The sequence below is a fragment of the Brachionichthys hirsutus genome, chromosome 23 (assembly GCF_040956055.1).
Source record: "Brachionichthys hirsutus isolate HB-005 chromosome 23, CSIRO-AGI_Bhir_v1, whole genome shotgun sequence".
NCBI lineage: Eukaryota > Metazoa > Chordata > Actinopteri > Lophiiformes > Brachionichthyidae > Brachionichthys > Brachionichthys hirsutus.
The window spans coordinates 7,072,459-7,088,767 of NC_090919.1; the positions used below are offsets into that span (position 1 = coordinate 7,072,459).

General features: G+C 50.2%; 3 protein-coding genes across 3 annotated transcripts in view; all 3 read left to right on the forward strand.

Annotated features, from left to right (window-relative positions):
- Nucleotides 1-1,092: 1,092 nt before the first annotated feature.
- LOC137911382 (RNA-binding protein 4.1-like) lies at nucleotides 1,093-4,547 on the forward strand. The gene is made up of 4 exons (XM_068755747.1): nucleotides 1,093-1,168; nucleotides 2,313-2,742; nucleotides 2,994-3,739; nucleotides 3,874-4,547. Exons 2-3 carry the CDS (start codon nucleotides 2,331-2,333, stop codon nucleotides 3,722-3,724), a joined length of 1,143 nt encoding a protein of 380 aa, XP_068611848.1. The 5' UTR covers nucleotides 1,093-1,168; nucleotides 2,313-2,330; the 3' UTR covers nucleotides 3,725-3,739; nucleotides 3,874-4,547.
- A 1,678-nt stretch (nucleotides 4,548-6,225) lies between these two features.
- LOC137911333 (RNA-binding protein 4.1-like) lies at nucleotides 6,226-9,787 on the forward strand. The gene is made up of 3 exons (XM_068755692.1): nucleotides 6,226-6,335; nucleotides 7,328-7,744; nucleotides 8,227-9,787. The coding sequence occupies exons 2-3, from the start codon at nucleotides 7,339-7,341 to the stop codon at nucleotides 9,081-9,083; spliced, it is 1,263 nt and encodes a 420-aa protein (XP_068611793.1). The 5' UTR covers nucleotides 6,226-6,335; nucleotides 7,328-7,338; the 3' UTR covers nucleotides 9,084-9,787.
- Nucleotides 9,788-11,105: 1,318 nt separating this feature from the next.
- Nucleotides 11,106-16,309, forward strand: part of dock11 (dedicator of cytokinesis 11) — a 37,268-nt gene continuing 32,064 nt past the window's right edge. The window contains 2 exon segments of the mRNA XM_068756177.1: nucleotides 11,106-11,210; nucleotides 11,726-11,775. Coding sequence (XP_068612278.1) covers nucleotides 11,106-11,210; nucleotides 11,726-11,775 — 155 coding nt within the window.

The following is a 16,309-nucleotide window of genomic DNA, read 5'->3' on the forward strand; positions in this document are numbered from 1 at the left end:
TCTCTCTGCATGTTGGACCGTTGATGCCGGAATCTGTGCTCTCACACTTTTCTTCTTGTCTGAATGGGATCTTCATTCCTGTTCACGTATGATGAAGATGTCCTTACTATCTTCAGGGAATGTCCAAATGCAGGTTTGCTGTGAAACTCTGAAGACAGGAACTATAGGTAGAGGTAGAAGGACGGAACTGCCAGGGAACAGGACTAGAGGACGACGCAGGAGAAGAGACATGGACGTAGTGAGGGAGGACATGAGAGTGGCTGGTGTTGGGGAGGACGATGCAAAGGACAGGGTGACAGGCAAGCAAGGGGGTTGTCGTCACCCCCCATAATCCGAGATTGGGTACCAAGTCCCGATCCACAAACTGCCTAAACTGCTGACCAGAGAAACCTGGAGCCTTGGAAACATATCGAAGCTGAGTTGTAAAGCACCTTCTGAAGATCTGCCAGCTAGAGGATCTGAATTCTGCTCTAAGGACAATGTCTCACATCTCAAGACAAACTAGAAACGCACTCAGGAAGCACAGACCTCCCCCAAGCAGCTCGTTCCCCTCCTAACTGGATCCACACCGTCCACACGGTGATCTGGATCAGCACCAGAAGGTTCTAGATTGTTCTTGGTATCTTTTTAACTGATTCTTTAATCCATAAATGGGTTTAATGTTAAAATGTAATATTTTCCCGACTCCATTCCGGATCCAATCCAGATGAACTTTGGTGGTAAAACATCGATCAATAATCAAGGAACACATTTTGAAGCTCCATTGACTGCAAGTTACTGAATATTCATCCAGAATCCAGGGTCTGCGGAGACGAGAGCAGGGTTTGGTGTTCATGTAGAACAACGTTCATGTTCTCGCGTTTTATTTCGTTGGGTCCCGGGGCCTGATGGCGTCGAGCGGAATGAGGGGGTTGAAGCTTGAAGCTATTTCTTCTTTATTCAGCCTTAATGAGAACCATCAGAAAACTTCCAACCGGACATTACATAGGATCTAGTTCAGAAAGAGACCAGTGGAGGGCGGTAATGCGCCTGGGGGCGTGCATAGGCCGGAAATAAAGAAGAAGAAGAATAAGAAGAAATAGAAATCGTAGAAGAAGAAAAGGCGGAGGAAGAAGAAGCGCCATTTCGCTATTCATTCATCGGTTACGAGGCCAGCATCTCTTTGAGGGTACGTTACAAAATATTGCGTGAAAACGTCGAGCCAGCTGCAACTTTGTGAGTTTGCGATATGTGTCGCGACGTAGCGTTGCTATGGGTGTCGTGTTACAGGCGCGCGGGAGGGGGGGGATCAGTAAGCAGGGAGCCGTCGTTAGCTAGCTAGTTGTTTGCTATCAGCGGGCAGACATTAGCTAGCTAGTTGTTTGCTATCAGCGGCCAGACATTAGCTAGCTAGTTGTTTGCTATCAGCGGCCAGGCATTAGCTAGCTAGTTGTTTGCTATCAGCGGGCAGACAATAGCTAGCTAGTTGTTTGCTGTCAGCGGGCAGACATTAGCTAGCTAGTTGTTTGCTATCAGCGGGCAGACATTAGCTAGCTAGTTGTTTACTATCAGCGGGCAGACATTAGCTAGCTAGTTGTTTACCATCAGCGGGCAGACAATAGCTAGCTAGTTGTTTGCTATCAGTGAGCAGCCGTTAGCTAGCTAGTTGTTTGCTATCAGTGAGCAGCCGTTAGCTAGCTAGTTGTTTAATCTCAGTGGGCAGACATTAGCTGGCTAGTTGTTTGCTATCAGTCGGCAGACATTAGCTAGCTAGTTGTTTGCTATCAGTCGGCAGACATTAGCTAGCTAGTTGTTTGCAATCGGTCGGCAGACATTAGCTAGCTAGTTGTTTGCTATCAGTCGGCAGACATTAGCTAGCTAGTTGTTTGCTATCAGTCGGCAGACATTGGCTAGCTAGTTGTTTGCTATTAGACACGGTAGCTTCACCGGACTTCATTAGCCAGACAGAACGCCTGTGGCGTGATTGGGTTCGATACAATACTTGTTGTAGTTGATCGATAACCAGCGAGACTCTCACACTGCGGCAGACAAAACTAACAGCGTGTTAGCAAACGCTGGGTAACGTTACCTACGATAAGGGTAACGATACTCAGGGCTTGACGCGAAATCAAATTTGCAATATTCCATAGCTAATCAATTCTGGAAGAATATTATTCGAGTTTCCTTTAAAGCACATTAGCCGTTTTTCTTCTGTTTATCCATATTCTTACATTTAACCCTTTAAGAACTGGGCTTGTGCACTTTCTTTTAGTTCTAAATTAGACGTTGCTTGCTACACGACAGTAACTTCTTTATTTCTCTGAATCTTCTAGGAGACACCGACCTTCATCATGGTCAAGATTTTTATTGGCAACCTGGCCTGCAACGCCACGCCGGAGGAGCTGCGCGAACTCTTTGAAAAATATGGCAAAGTCTCTGAATGTGACATTGTGAAAAACTACGGGTTTGTGCACATGAATAATCGGTCTGAGGCGGAGGAGGCCATCAAGAACCTCCACCAGCACGAGCTGTCCGGCTGGCGCCTGAACGTGGAGATGAGCAAAGGGAGGCCCAAGTCCACCACCAAGCTGCACGTTAGCAACCTGGGCGAAGGGGTCTCCTGCGACGTGCTGCGGGCCCGCTTCGAGGAGTTCGGACCGGTAGTGGAGTGCGACCTAGTTAGGGACTATGCCTTCGTTCATATGGAGCGAATGGAGGATGCCATGGAAGCCATCGATAAGATGGATAACACAGCTTTTAAAGGTGAACGCTCGGGCAGCATAGAGCTAGTCGAATGCTAAGTAGCATCCGCTCATTATCGGGCTGTAAATAAGTACGCTTGACTATCGTGTGCTGACGGGTCGACGGGTCATGACGTCCTCTGTGCCTGGCGCAACGGGCCGCTTCGCTCCGCGCCGCGCCGCTCCGAGGTTGCGGGTGCAATGCTTGATGCGTGTTTTCTGGGGGGGCTCTGAGCCCCGCGGTCTCATGCGTGTCTTCTCTCTCCTCACAAGGCAAGCTGATGAGCGTACAGCTGTCCACCAGTCGCCTCCGCACCGCCCCGGGAATGGGAGAGCATACCGGCTGCTACGTCTGCGGAAAGCACGGTCACTGGTCAAAAGATTGTCCAGTCAGTCGGAATGGTAACCACGGTGACGACTCAAGGGATCGTAATGCCAGCCCACACAATCCCCCGGGTTATGGCAGGGGAGGCTATGGGATGGCCACGCCTCCTGCTGATTACATGGGGGGCTCTCCGTATAGTCGAGCCAGTGAGATTCCTGGGGTGCCGCCTCCCCCACGCAGGCTCGGCGGCTACAGCCCTGACCTGGTGGACAGGTATGGCAGCAGGGGGGCGGGGCCGGGGGCGGGGGCCTACGCTGAGACGCCAGCGTACAGTAGTGACCAGCTCTACAACAGTGTCGACTATTATGAGAAGTTCCGGGCCAATCCGTACGGGTCAAGCTATTTCGAGGACCGCCGCATGTCTTACCCCCCCCCTCCCCCTCCTGCTTCCTCCCTCCCAAAAGTCTCCCCCAGCGTAGATCCGTATAACCGTCAGCCGCCGCCTCCGGCTGCACCGGCTGCATACTACGCACCCGACGGCGCTAACAGGCGCGTTCCAGTCCCCGCGGCGGGATACACCTTTGAGCGAACGCAGCTGTCGCCGGCGACGGCCCCCAGGAGCCCCTACGCCGCCCCGCGGCCCAAGGATCATTTCGCGGCGCGCTACGCCCCGTACTAAAGCTGTTGTGCAAAGGTGAGCAGCACGGTTTGATCCGGGGCGTTGGGCTGTGATTGGTCGGTGGGTGCTAGCGCTAGCGCCGCCTTTACTCTGCTCTGTGCTGCAAGCTAACGGCTTTCTGAACGGAGACTGTCTTGTTCTCTTCGTAGGTCCGTTTGTGACTTGCAGGACTTCCTTTCGGCATCGTTCCCTCGGCCGGCGTGACTTCATCAGCTGCAAAGCGTTTCTCGTGATGAATAACATCATCTTTGAAGTACTAGCTTGATCACGTAGCCGTGCTGTTTCTAAGTAGCATGATCACCGGCTCTTCATCCTGTGAGCTCAGTTTTTAGAATGCCTTTCTTCCCCTCATTAAATAATTTGTCCGATTCAGAATGTGTAGAAGCCGTGTTTGTTTCTTGGACCATCCCGTGTCTCTGTCTTCCCTTCCTCGTGTCTTTGTACGTTACTCTGAGGATTGTGAGGGGCCACGACCCTGAAAACCGACGTTGTTTTTCTTTCAATTGAAATGTACTTTCTGTCCTCCGTTCGGCTTCGACTGAATCGATATTCGTTCAAATGATTTTCCTGTAGTTGAATATAGAATCATATGAATTATCATTTTAAGGTAAGGCAATCGATTGAAAGGATTCCCTTCTGTCATTTTTTATTCTGATGTGTCTACAAAATATAAACTTGTGTTTTGTAACATGAATGATGTGAAATGAGAGTTTTTGAGTCCGGATTCAGTGCATGAAGCCAGAACACGATGTAATGATCTTAGGTCTGGGATGAATACTCGTCTGTGTACAATGACACGAATGGGTACATAAATATCAGGCTTAACGTGCCGTAAGTAGTGTTTTAATCCGACTCGTGTGTTTTGTTAGTTCTCCTGCAGTCGACAGAAACTTCACTTGTCCCTCATTCCAGGAGGTGACGCCCATTTATGGAGTCAAACGTTCAAGCCTTTATTTCCTGAGCATTTGGCAATTACTGCTTACAAATAATGAAAACCCAAAGTTCACGGTCTCCAAATGAGATCAACAAAACTGGCATCTGAGAAGCGCGTTCACATCAGACCCCCCCCCCCCCCCCCTGTGGCCCTGCTCTGCTGTGATGAAGCCCCGGTTGGTAGATTCTCTATGGGGTTCCCTAAGCCTAAGGTCACCAAGGTCATTGAATCGAGATGAAACCAGCACCTCCAGAGAGCTTCACGGAAGCGTCATCATCACCTCCTGATTGGACGTGACCCCCCCTCTGGTGCCCTCGGCCGGAGGTCCAGCGTCTGGCTGACGGCTCGGCCTCGAGTCCATCCTAAAGGAGGCATCACACAGGTGACTCCCTGCTCCCTATGCTACACGTGCATTATAGCTACTTCCTGTTATCGCTAACTCCCTGCTGTGCTATGCTACACGTGCATTATAGCTACTTGCTGTTATCGCTGGGCAGGTATTTAGAAATATATAATTTAATTTTCACTGATAATAGAATGGTGTTTAGTATGGATCTGATCCAGAAGTGTCACTCTAGGTACCAGAAACTACAAATACACACGCCAAGATAGCAATACATGCATTTTAGGTTTTTAATTGCTGCTGTTCTAGATCCCTCCAACAAAATCCTATTAATGTCACCAATAATTGATCTTTCTAGCCATGAATATTTAATTGTCTATCGTGAATTAACATGACATGAAAATAGAGTGGCAGTCTTGCTACATTGTAACTTTACATGTAGGTCAAAGGAGCATTAACCTCCGTCCCCAGAACCGCGGGGGGGTCCAGGACGCAACCGTTACCCTGCTGGATATGCTTCTTAAATGGGACATTTGTGGACTTATCATCAGCCCCACGTTCTGATTCAAAGGCTCCATGAACACTTTGATCTGAGTAATAATTTGCTGGGGTGGATTCTCGACTTTCTAGATAACAGGACACAAAGAGTCAGCACCCCGGACGTGGGCCGCGCCCCGGGCGAGATGCGTTTGTTTTCCGAACCATTTATTAGATAATATATTCTCAAGTAAGATTAACTTAAGAATTTAATGTGATTAATGGGTCTAAAAGCACTTCAGTGTTCTATCACTTCTAAACCCAAGTCATTCACCTCTCTTGGGTCAGCGGAGAACATTGTCTGCAATGTTTAGTCTGATTTCACAGTTTACGAGAGAAATACTTTATTCAGCTGTAAAAGTTGTAGATGTGTGTAAATGGCTAATTTCACACCCAGAAGCGTACCTTTATATCACAGCCCCTCTTTACTAGCCTTTTAAATGATATGGATATGTAAACAACGACAACAATGCGGACACGACACTCGTCAAAGTCTTTGGAAAGCCGTTCGTGCGTGCCGCCATTTTGTTTCGCTCAAGTCCGACTACGGTGAAGGCGTGGCCCACAGGGCCCTGCGTTGAATGGCTGGCAGTTGTTAATGCTGGTCGACGGGATTGGTTGGGTTTAGTAACGACGCTGCGGATTGGTTAGAGTCATAGGCAGAGCAGGGCGGGTCATAGTGTCGCCATAGTAAGTTCGTAAATTACTACGCGGCCGCTGCGTCCACATTGTTTATGTTAGAGGAGCTACCGCTGGGTCATTAGCTTGAGTCCGGACGCACAGTTCTGCTTCTAAAGGTAACGGCGTACTTCAAGGGTCACTTCCACGCGCAGGCGCGTAGAGAAAACGCACATCTCTCGCGCCAAGCTAATCCCGTTAGCCTGTTAGCTAAACGCGTGGCTTGCGCCTTTAAGTAGAGATTAAACCGCCGAAGCGTATTCCCGAACTAAGTTATTATTGAATGAATCGAACACGTCGAGTTGTTGTTCAGCGACGGACCCATTCTGACGTTAGTCGGCTAGTGTGAGTGTGTCCGGTTCCTGCGCTAGCAGCTGACGGACGTGTGCTAGCATAGCCACGATGTGTAGCTTTAGCTTGCTAACAGGAAACGTAAAAAAACTACAAGAGCAGTTTGTCGGAAAATGTGACGCGCAACGTCGCTGATAACGTACGATAATTGATTTAAACTAAAGATAAACGGTGAAAAGTCTGCGACGTCATTGTCGAGCCCTCATTTGAACCTTTTCTTTTTTTGCGTGATCACTCCATTGCTACACCGCCGCAGGCTGAGGATGAAGGGACGCGTTATAACCGCGTTATAACCACGCTTCATTCGCGCCTTCCAGCGGCGGCCATTTATGGGTCGAGGCTTAGGAGAACGACCGAGCAGAGAATTGCTTTTATTATTATTATTTGTATACTCTGTGAGCATTTTCACAACGACAATCTTTTCAATCCGACGTGACTTCCGCTTCTGTGTCCGGAACAACGAATGGCGCGACTGCCCCCTGCTGGCCGGAAGTGTATTTACCGAGAGAACAAAGCCACCCTGTTGGAAAAAGTAGTTCCTTAAAAAAAAAAAATACGAGTATATCTTTTTGTGAGACTTTGCCGTAGTTGAAATAACGCGTTTAAGTAGTAATACGTGATTCTGCCTATAAAGTAGTTTTAGTTGTGATTTTCAGCGAAGCCCTGTGAGAGCAGTCGAGATACATTTCCAAAATAATCATAAGTAGAATGATTACGCGACTAATCTATTCTATCTTGTCTCTGTCTCTGTCTCCTTTAGGATCCTCCAAAATGGTGAAAATATTCATTGGGAATTTGTCACAGGACACCACAGCAGAGGATCTGCGCTCGCTCTTCTCCCAGTATGGCAAGATTGCAGAATGCATCATTGTCAAGAACTTTGGCTTCGTGCACATGGATAGCAAAGCGGAGGCGGAGGAAGCCATTTCCAACCTGAACCAGTACGAGCTCAACGGCCAGCCCATGAACGTGGAGCTGAGCCACGGCAAGTCAAAAGGGTCCGCCAAGCTCCACGTGGGCAACATCGCCTGCACCAACCAGGAGCTGAGGGCCAAGTTCGAAGAGTACGGGCCGGTCTCCGAGTGCGACATCGTAAAAAACTATGCCTTCGTTCACATGGAGCGAATGGAGGACGCCATGGAGGCCATTAACCAATTAGACAACACGGCTTTCAAAGGTGAACTCTTGGGTGTGAATGCGTGACACTTAACCATGCTTGTTTCTTAATGTGATTGGTGAGATGAGAGCGCACCGCGCGGGTAAGTAAACGAAGCGGAGGGGACGCCGGCTGACGGGCCAAAGGAGGTAACGCCGAATGCTCTTTAAAGCTGGTATCCGTAATGTCGTCTGTACATTAACGAGTCAAAGCAAACCTAAATTCGTTTGTTCCTTAAGGACTGGATGAGCCGCGCGGTTCTGCCCACGTGTTGTAATTCTAGGTCAACGCGGTTAAATGCGGTATTTGAGCTCCGCGTTTTCCACACACGGGCACATGAACAGTAGAATTTGAGACGTTAATCATTCTGTTGTAGTTTGAATGTCACGGATTTCAGCTTTAATAACTGTTGAATTTCAGATCATGAGCCATGTTTTATTGCTTATTTAATATCGTTTTTATAAATGCAGGCTTTAGTCCTTATTGAGTCTTTTCTGTTTAAGGCAAACTGATGAGCGTGAAGCTTTCGACTAGCCGCCTTCGTACTGCGCCGGGAATGGGAGACAGATCGGGTTGTTATCGTTGCGGGCAAGAAGGCCACTGGTCCAAAGAGTGCCCCCTAGACCAAAACGGCTACCCCCGAAACGGCTCAGAGCCAACGTCGGACGGATACGATACTTCGAGGTTCGGTGGGCGTGGTCACAGCAGGGGTTACCACCTGGACTTCAGTGGCGGTCCAGATTATTGTGGCAGCTATGCTCCACTACATGGTTTTCCAAGGGGTTCTGGTCATAGCGCCGGCATGGCGGGGTACAGACGGGGCGCAGGCTACGACGGCGCTATGAGGTACAGGCCACATCCAGCTTACGGCATGGGCGCTGTCGGCGAGCATAGCATGGCTCAGATGCACGGCGGGGAAGCAGCATACAGGAGCAACGGCTCGCCCTATGACGCGGTACCACCCTTCCCGATGCGACAGGCGCCGTACGAGGAGCGGGATCTGCATGGGGTTGTGGACTACTACGAGAAGTACAGGGCCAATACTTATGGAGGCAGTTATTTTGAAGAACGTCGCGCTGTCCCCTTGCCGACTCCGCCAGCAACGTCCTCCACAGGTTTAATTCGGGACCGTCTGCCATCCTCTAACCTCGATCCATACAAGTGCCCCCTCCCTCCTCCAGTAGCCCCAGCGTCTACATACTACGCACGTGACCGAAGTCCGCATCGGAGAGCCCCCGCGAATGCAGAGGGATTTGTAGGCGAGCATCCGTGTGTTTCCCCGGCGTCCGCCGTCCCGAGGAGTTCCATCTACGGCCAGGCGCGGGACCCGGCCGCCGAGCAGGCCGGCTTCACGTACTAGTCCTCGTACTAGTCCTCGTACCACGCAGTCTGACCAGGGCTCGCATTTAGCTGTCCTGTCTCTGTTGGAACCTTAGGTTGGTAGGAGAAACCTTTACGGGGAAGCTTGGCTAGCCTAATAGCCAGGTAGTCGAGTTCATGGTGAAATTTATCTCATTTCATTTCCTTCAGAATATAGCTAGTGCTCACGCGACCAGCGTCCATTGTTACTTTGGTCCCGACGCTGACGTCATCGCCCGGGTAACGCCTGTTCATCATATTGTAAGAACAGAAAGCGCTACTGAAAGTAGGCCTATGCTCCTACAGCGTAGCGGATCTCTCGATAGCAACATTTTGACGTAGCGCATGCTTAACGTAATGTCGGGTGGAACTGTATCGTTTCTTTTAGCTACCTTCGATGTAACTGCATCTCAGTTTATTTTGTCTTGAGTTCACGTTGTCGCGACGTGAAGAATTGTGTAGCAAATTTGGATTTCAATGGACTAAATTGACACGTCAACACGAAACGCTCGTTTATCTTTGCTATATCGACCCTTTTGTGAGATTTAATCCCTTTCATTCTGCTCATTTTGGCATCGCTTCCACTAAATCTGCTTTTTACTGTGATAAACATGACTTATGCTGTAATTTCCATCATATAATGTGTATGCTGTTTTAATTTCAAGTAATTCGTTACATTAATAAATCTGTTGGTCTAAAAATGTAAAGGTTGACCTTTGACCCTGTGTTTTTCTTCAGCTCACCACTCTAGTATAAGAGTGTTACGATAAGATCGACTGATGCAGCAAAGTGTGTTGAGACGCAGTGCCTTGCTCATCAGCAGAATAGCAGGCATTTATGCAATCGCTAAATTGGTGAGAGCAAAGTTATAATTCTTTTGCTGTCTTGCTTGTTAGTGTAATTAGTCAATAATTTGGAAGTAGATAAGTGAGGGCAACGTGTGGTCCAAAGAACCGTCATGTGAATTATGTAGACCCGAAATGGTTCATAGTAGGATGAACCTGAATAAAAGTCACGTCTCGGGTTACAGCGGAAGGAAGCATGAAGATGTACCAGGAAACCACAAAGGTACAAACACTCGACACAAAGTGCTGGTAGCGATTAGCCTGTTAGCTCTGTTGTGTATCTAAACGCAGTAGCGATTAGCCTGTTAGCTCTGTTGTGTATCTAAACGCAGTAGCGATTAGCCTGTTAAAGCAGCAATGGGTTAATAGTTAGCACCGTTAGGACCCCCCCCCCCCCCCCAAGCAGCCGTTCCCCTCCTAACTGGATCTACACCGTTCACATGCGGATGCTGCACCGATCCGTCTGTCGATCTCTCGCTCCATCCTTCCCTCACTCGTGAACAAGACCCCGAGGTACTTGAACTCCTCCACTTGGGGCAGGATCTCCTCCCCGACCTGGAGGGTGCACTCCACCCTTTTCCGGCTGAGAACCATGGCCTCGGATTTAGAGGTGCTGATTCTCATCCAGTGAGAGCTGGAGGGCGTGGCCTGATGAAGCCAACAGGATCACGTCGTCTGCAAAAAGCAGCGACCCAATCCTGAGGTCACCAAACCGAACCCCCTCAACGCCCCGGCTGCACCTAGAAATTCTGTCCATAAAAGTTATGAACAGAATCGGTGACAAAGGGCAGCCCTGACGGAGTCCAACCCTCAACCCGACTGCGGCCCGTATCAGGGTCGGATACCCGGAGAACCCCCCCCCACAGGACGCCCCGACGGACACGGTCAAACAGTCATTCACCAATAATAACTGCTTTACTCTGTTCTGTCTGCGTTGACGATCTTTGGTCCTCTGGAGGAGACCGGAAGTAGCTCAGAGTGGGCCGTCCTGTTTACGCGAGGCTCTCTGGTCCGCTCTCATCAGCAGCAGCCCCGCCCCCGCCCCTCCTCGCCCCGCCCCGCCCGCAGCGCGACACTGGAGTCCGCGGCTTCTTCGCGTTCCGCGCTGAGACCCGCATCCGGCTGTCACGCCTCGACAGCGGGAAGCACCGACTGGACCGGAGCCGAGCAGCAGCACCATGGCCGACGTGCGGAAGTTCACCAAGCGGCTGAGCAGACCCGGGACGGCGGCGGAAGTCCGGCAGAGCGTGTCGGAGGCGGTGAGGAGCAGCGCGGAGCCCGGAGTGAGTTCATGCCGGTTAACGGCCCCGTCATCACCCCGGGGGGGGGGGGGGGGGTGTTCCTCCTCATGTTTCTGTGATACTTTTTGTTTTTTATCGCGTTTCTCTTTATTTTAACTTCAATGTGCTGTTTTTTCACGGAGCGTGACGTCATCCACAGAACCAGCGCGTCGGTTCGAGTCCGCCGCGGCGCCCTTTGTGTGTGTGTGGGGGGGCAGCATCACGCAGATCACGCGCGTGCTCGTTAGACTGATCCATCTGTGTTTCTGGATTCTCTCTCACGTTGAACGTAAATCATGTTTCTGTTCATCCTCGTCTCTCTGAGGCTGCGTTCACACTGCGCCGTTTGCTCCCTTTTAAACGGACCAGAGTTCCTTTCCTCGGATAATCCGCTCCGTGTGTGAACGCGCATCCGGACTCTGGAGAGGATCAGAAAAGTCCGTCTGGAAAGGAGGGTCTCGGTCCCTTTGGGGGAGCGAAGGACGGATCAGCTGTCCGTAGTGACGCGGTGTCTCCAGTGGAGGAAGTACAGCGAGTACTCCAAGCTGCTCCAGAAAAACTACAAGTGGTGAAATATGTACCGCTGTGTGTATATTTCATTAACCAAATATGCGTTATAACACTTTAATCTTTCATTCCGTTGTTCTGATCCGGAGACTTTACGGATCCCAGAGACTTTGTGTTTGTTAAAAACGACTAGCGTTGTGTAACATTTATGATTTAGGCCAGAACTAAAGGAGCTTCTCTCCGTGAATGAGCAGCAGCCGCCACTCAAAAAACAAACATGGGAGAGGGCGGGACTTCCCCTTCCCCTTTGTCCAATCGACTCGCGCCCCTTTCAGCCACGCGACGCTGCTCAGAAAGTTCGTTCCGTGAATAAATCAGTGTGAACGCAGACCTTTCAGCGAATTATAGATGCAGGAATCTGCTCCCAAAGGAACCGAGTCCTCTTGGTGCAGTGGGAACGCACCCTTAATTTGAACAACTCGGTGTAGTACTGCAGTAATACACCGTTCGAATGACTAAATGTACACAGTCAGACTGGTACTAGATCAATAAGTTAAATCTGTAGATAAATAAGGAGTGTGTTACGCTGCATGATGATTGGACACTGGTCAGCCTGACCCGTGTCCTCATAGGAAGCGTCTTCTTGCTGTAATGGACAAGACGTCCTGTCCTGTCCATCATGCAGAAGGGAGGAATGTCCAACATTATTGTTCTTTGAAAAGTCAAAGTGAATCAGAGTTTGTGTATTTCTTAATCCGTAAATAGGTTTTAATGTTCGTAACATCATTCTGGATCCGATCCGGATTAAATTCGGTGGTGAGCTAGAGCCCCCCCCCCCTCCCCCCCCCTCACTGCAATGATCCCGAAGACTTCAAACTGATCCAGGATCCAGGATCTCTTCTGGATCAGCACCAACATGGAACCATCTCTTTACCGAGGATCGTGCTAACGGTCGTGCAAACAAACGCCGGCGATCACATGACCTCGGTGGAGGTAATAATCGTACCCCATGGCGCATCGGTTAGCAGGTGAAGCAGATGTTATAGCCACATAGCCTGAACCAGCATTCATGTTAGCTTGCTAACTAGCGAATAGCCTGAGCTGGTTGTTCCCGATCGCAGTGCTGGAGAAACGAACCCCCGACGAGGAACCATGTTCCAGCTACACGCACACACACACACAGAAACACACACACACACGCACAGAAACACACACACACACGCACAGAAACACACACACAGAAACACACACACACAGAAACACACACAGAAACACACACACACACACAGAGAAACACACACACACACGCACAGAAACACACACACACACGCACACAGAAACACACACAGAAACACACACACAGAAACACACACACACACGCACAGAAACACACACACACACACAGAAACACACACACACCCGCACACAGAAACACACACACACACACACACACACACAGAAACACACACACACACGCACAGAAACACACACACACACGCACGCACAGAAACACACACACACGCACGCACAGAAACACACACACACGCACACACGCACGCACAGAAACACACACACACCCGCACACAGAAACACACACACACAGAAACACACACAGAAACACACACACACGCAGAAACACACACACACACGCACAGAAACACACACACACACAGAAACACACACACACGCAGAAACACACACACACACGCACAGAAACACACACACACAGAAACACACACACACGCAGAAACACACACACACACGCACAGAAACACACACACACACACACAGAAACACACACACACAGAAACACACACACACACAGAAACACACACACTCACAGAAACACACACACAGAAACACACACACACAGAAACACACACACACACAGAAACACACACAGAAACACACAGAAACACACACAGAAACACACACAGAAACACACAGAAACACACACAGAAACACACAGAAACACACAGAAACACACACACACACACAGAAACACACACAGAAACACACAGAAACACACACAGAAACACACACACAGAAACACACAGAAACACACAGTAACACACAGAAACACACAGTAACACACACACACACAGTAACACACAGTAACACACAGAAAAACACACACACACACAGAAACACACACAGAAACACACGCAGAAACACACGCAGAAACACACACACACACGCACGCACACACGCACGCACAGAAACACCCGCACACAGAAACACACACACACAGAAACACACACAGAAACACACACACACACAGAAACACACACACACACGCAGAAACACACACACACACAGAAACAGACACACACATGCAGAAACACACACACACACGCACAGAAACACACCCACACACACACAGAAACACACCCACACACACACAGAAACACACACACACACACACAGAAACATACACACACGCGCAGAAACACACACACACGCAGAAACACACACACACAGAAACACACACAGAAACACACACAGAAACACGCCCCCACACACACAGAAACACGCACACACACACAGAAACACACCCCCACACACACAGAAACACACACACACACAGTAACACACAGAAACACACACACACAGAAACACACAGTAACACACACACAGTAACACACAGAAACACACACACACAGAAACACACAATAACACACACAGAAACACACACACAGAAACACACAGTAACACACAGAAAAACACACACACACACAGAAACACACACAGAAACACACGCAGAAACACACACACACACGCACGCACACACGCACGCACAGAAACACACACACACCCGCACACAGAAACACACACAGAAACACACACACACACAGAAACACACACACACACGCAGAAACACACACACACACAGAAACAGACACACACATGCAGAAACACACACACACACGCACAGAAACACACACACACACACACACACAGAAACACACACACACACACACACAGAAACACACACACACACACAGAAACACACACACACACACACACAGAAACACACACACACACACACACAGAAACACACACACACACACACAGAAACATACACACACGCGCAGAAACACACACACACGCAGAAACACACACACACAGAAACACACACAGAAACACACACAGAAACACACCCCCACACACACAGAAACACACACACACACACAGAAACACACACACACACACAGAAACACACCCCCACGCACACAGAAACACACACACAGTAACACACAGAAACACACACACACAGTAACACACAGAAACACACACACAGTAACACACACCCCACACTGAAACGTCGCTGGAGCATGGGCACAGAATGGTGGCCCCGCCCCTTTGAGGTTAGTGTTTCCTGTTCTCTTCATCAGTCTGAGAACAAACTCTCTGTTGTTGCATGGACTGTTTCTCTCACATGGGGGGGGGGGGGGGCTCGTGCAGAATCTGACCCGCTAGCACCGGCTAGCTCAGGCTAGCGCTATATTCTCATTCTACCCCCCCAATGAGGGCTACTCAGTGATTGGTGGTTTACTACCCCCCCCCCCCCCCCAATGAGGGCTACTTAGTGATTGGTGGTTTACTACCCCCCCCCCCAATGAGGGCTACTCAGTGATTGGTGGTTTACTACCCCCGCCCCCCCCATGAGGGCTACTCAGTGATTGGTGGTTTACTACCCCCCCCCCCCCCCCCAATGAGGGCTACTCAGTGATTGGTGGTTTACTACCCCCGCCCCCCCCATGAGGGCTACTCAGTGATTGGTGGTTTACTACCCCCCCCCCCCCCATGAGGGCTACTCAGTGATTGGTGGTTTACTACCCCCCCCCCCCCCATGAGGGCTACTCAGTGATTGGTGGTTCACGTAGAGACTCCGGTAGGTTCGTTGCACCAACGGTCTTGCCCAAGCGTTTGTTGCTCCATCAGCTTGTTTCCTTCCCCTTCATGAAAGCAGAAGTCTCTCTCTCTCTCTCTCTCTCTCTCTCTCCGTGCAGTCGAGCCACAGTGCGTCTCTGAGCAGCTGCTGCTTGCTCGTAAAGGCTGTGGTCGATGACAGGAAATGGAGCCAGTGTGGAGGGGGAGGTACGAGGGTGTGGAGGAGGGAGGTACTGGGTGTGGAGGGGGAGGTACTGGGTGTGGAGGGGGGAGGTACTGGGTGTGGAGGGGGAGGTACGAGGGTGTGGAGGGGGGAGGTACTGGGTGTGGAGGGGGAGGTACTGGGTGTGGAGGGGGAGGTACTGGGTGTGGAGGGGGAGGTACTGGGTGTGGAGGGGGAGGTACTGGGTGTGGAGGGAGAGGTACGAGGGTGTGGAGGGGGAGGTACGATGTGCATGACCATGCCTGCGGGCTGGGGGGGGGGGGGGGGGGTCCTGAACCCTCAGCAACAGTCAAAGGAGGCTGCTGAGATCATCGTTGGATTCCAAAGTGTCCACTGGGACACGTTCAGGGGTCCCAGAAGGGACGGTGGACCGCTTTGCTACCGCCGCGGCTAATCGCCTCAGCTGTTCATCAGCGTCCTCGCCGAGACGGGACTCGTCTTTTAAGGAGTCGATACTTGTGGACACGCTTTGACCTCG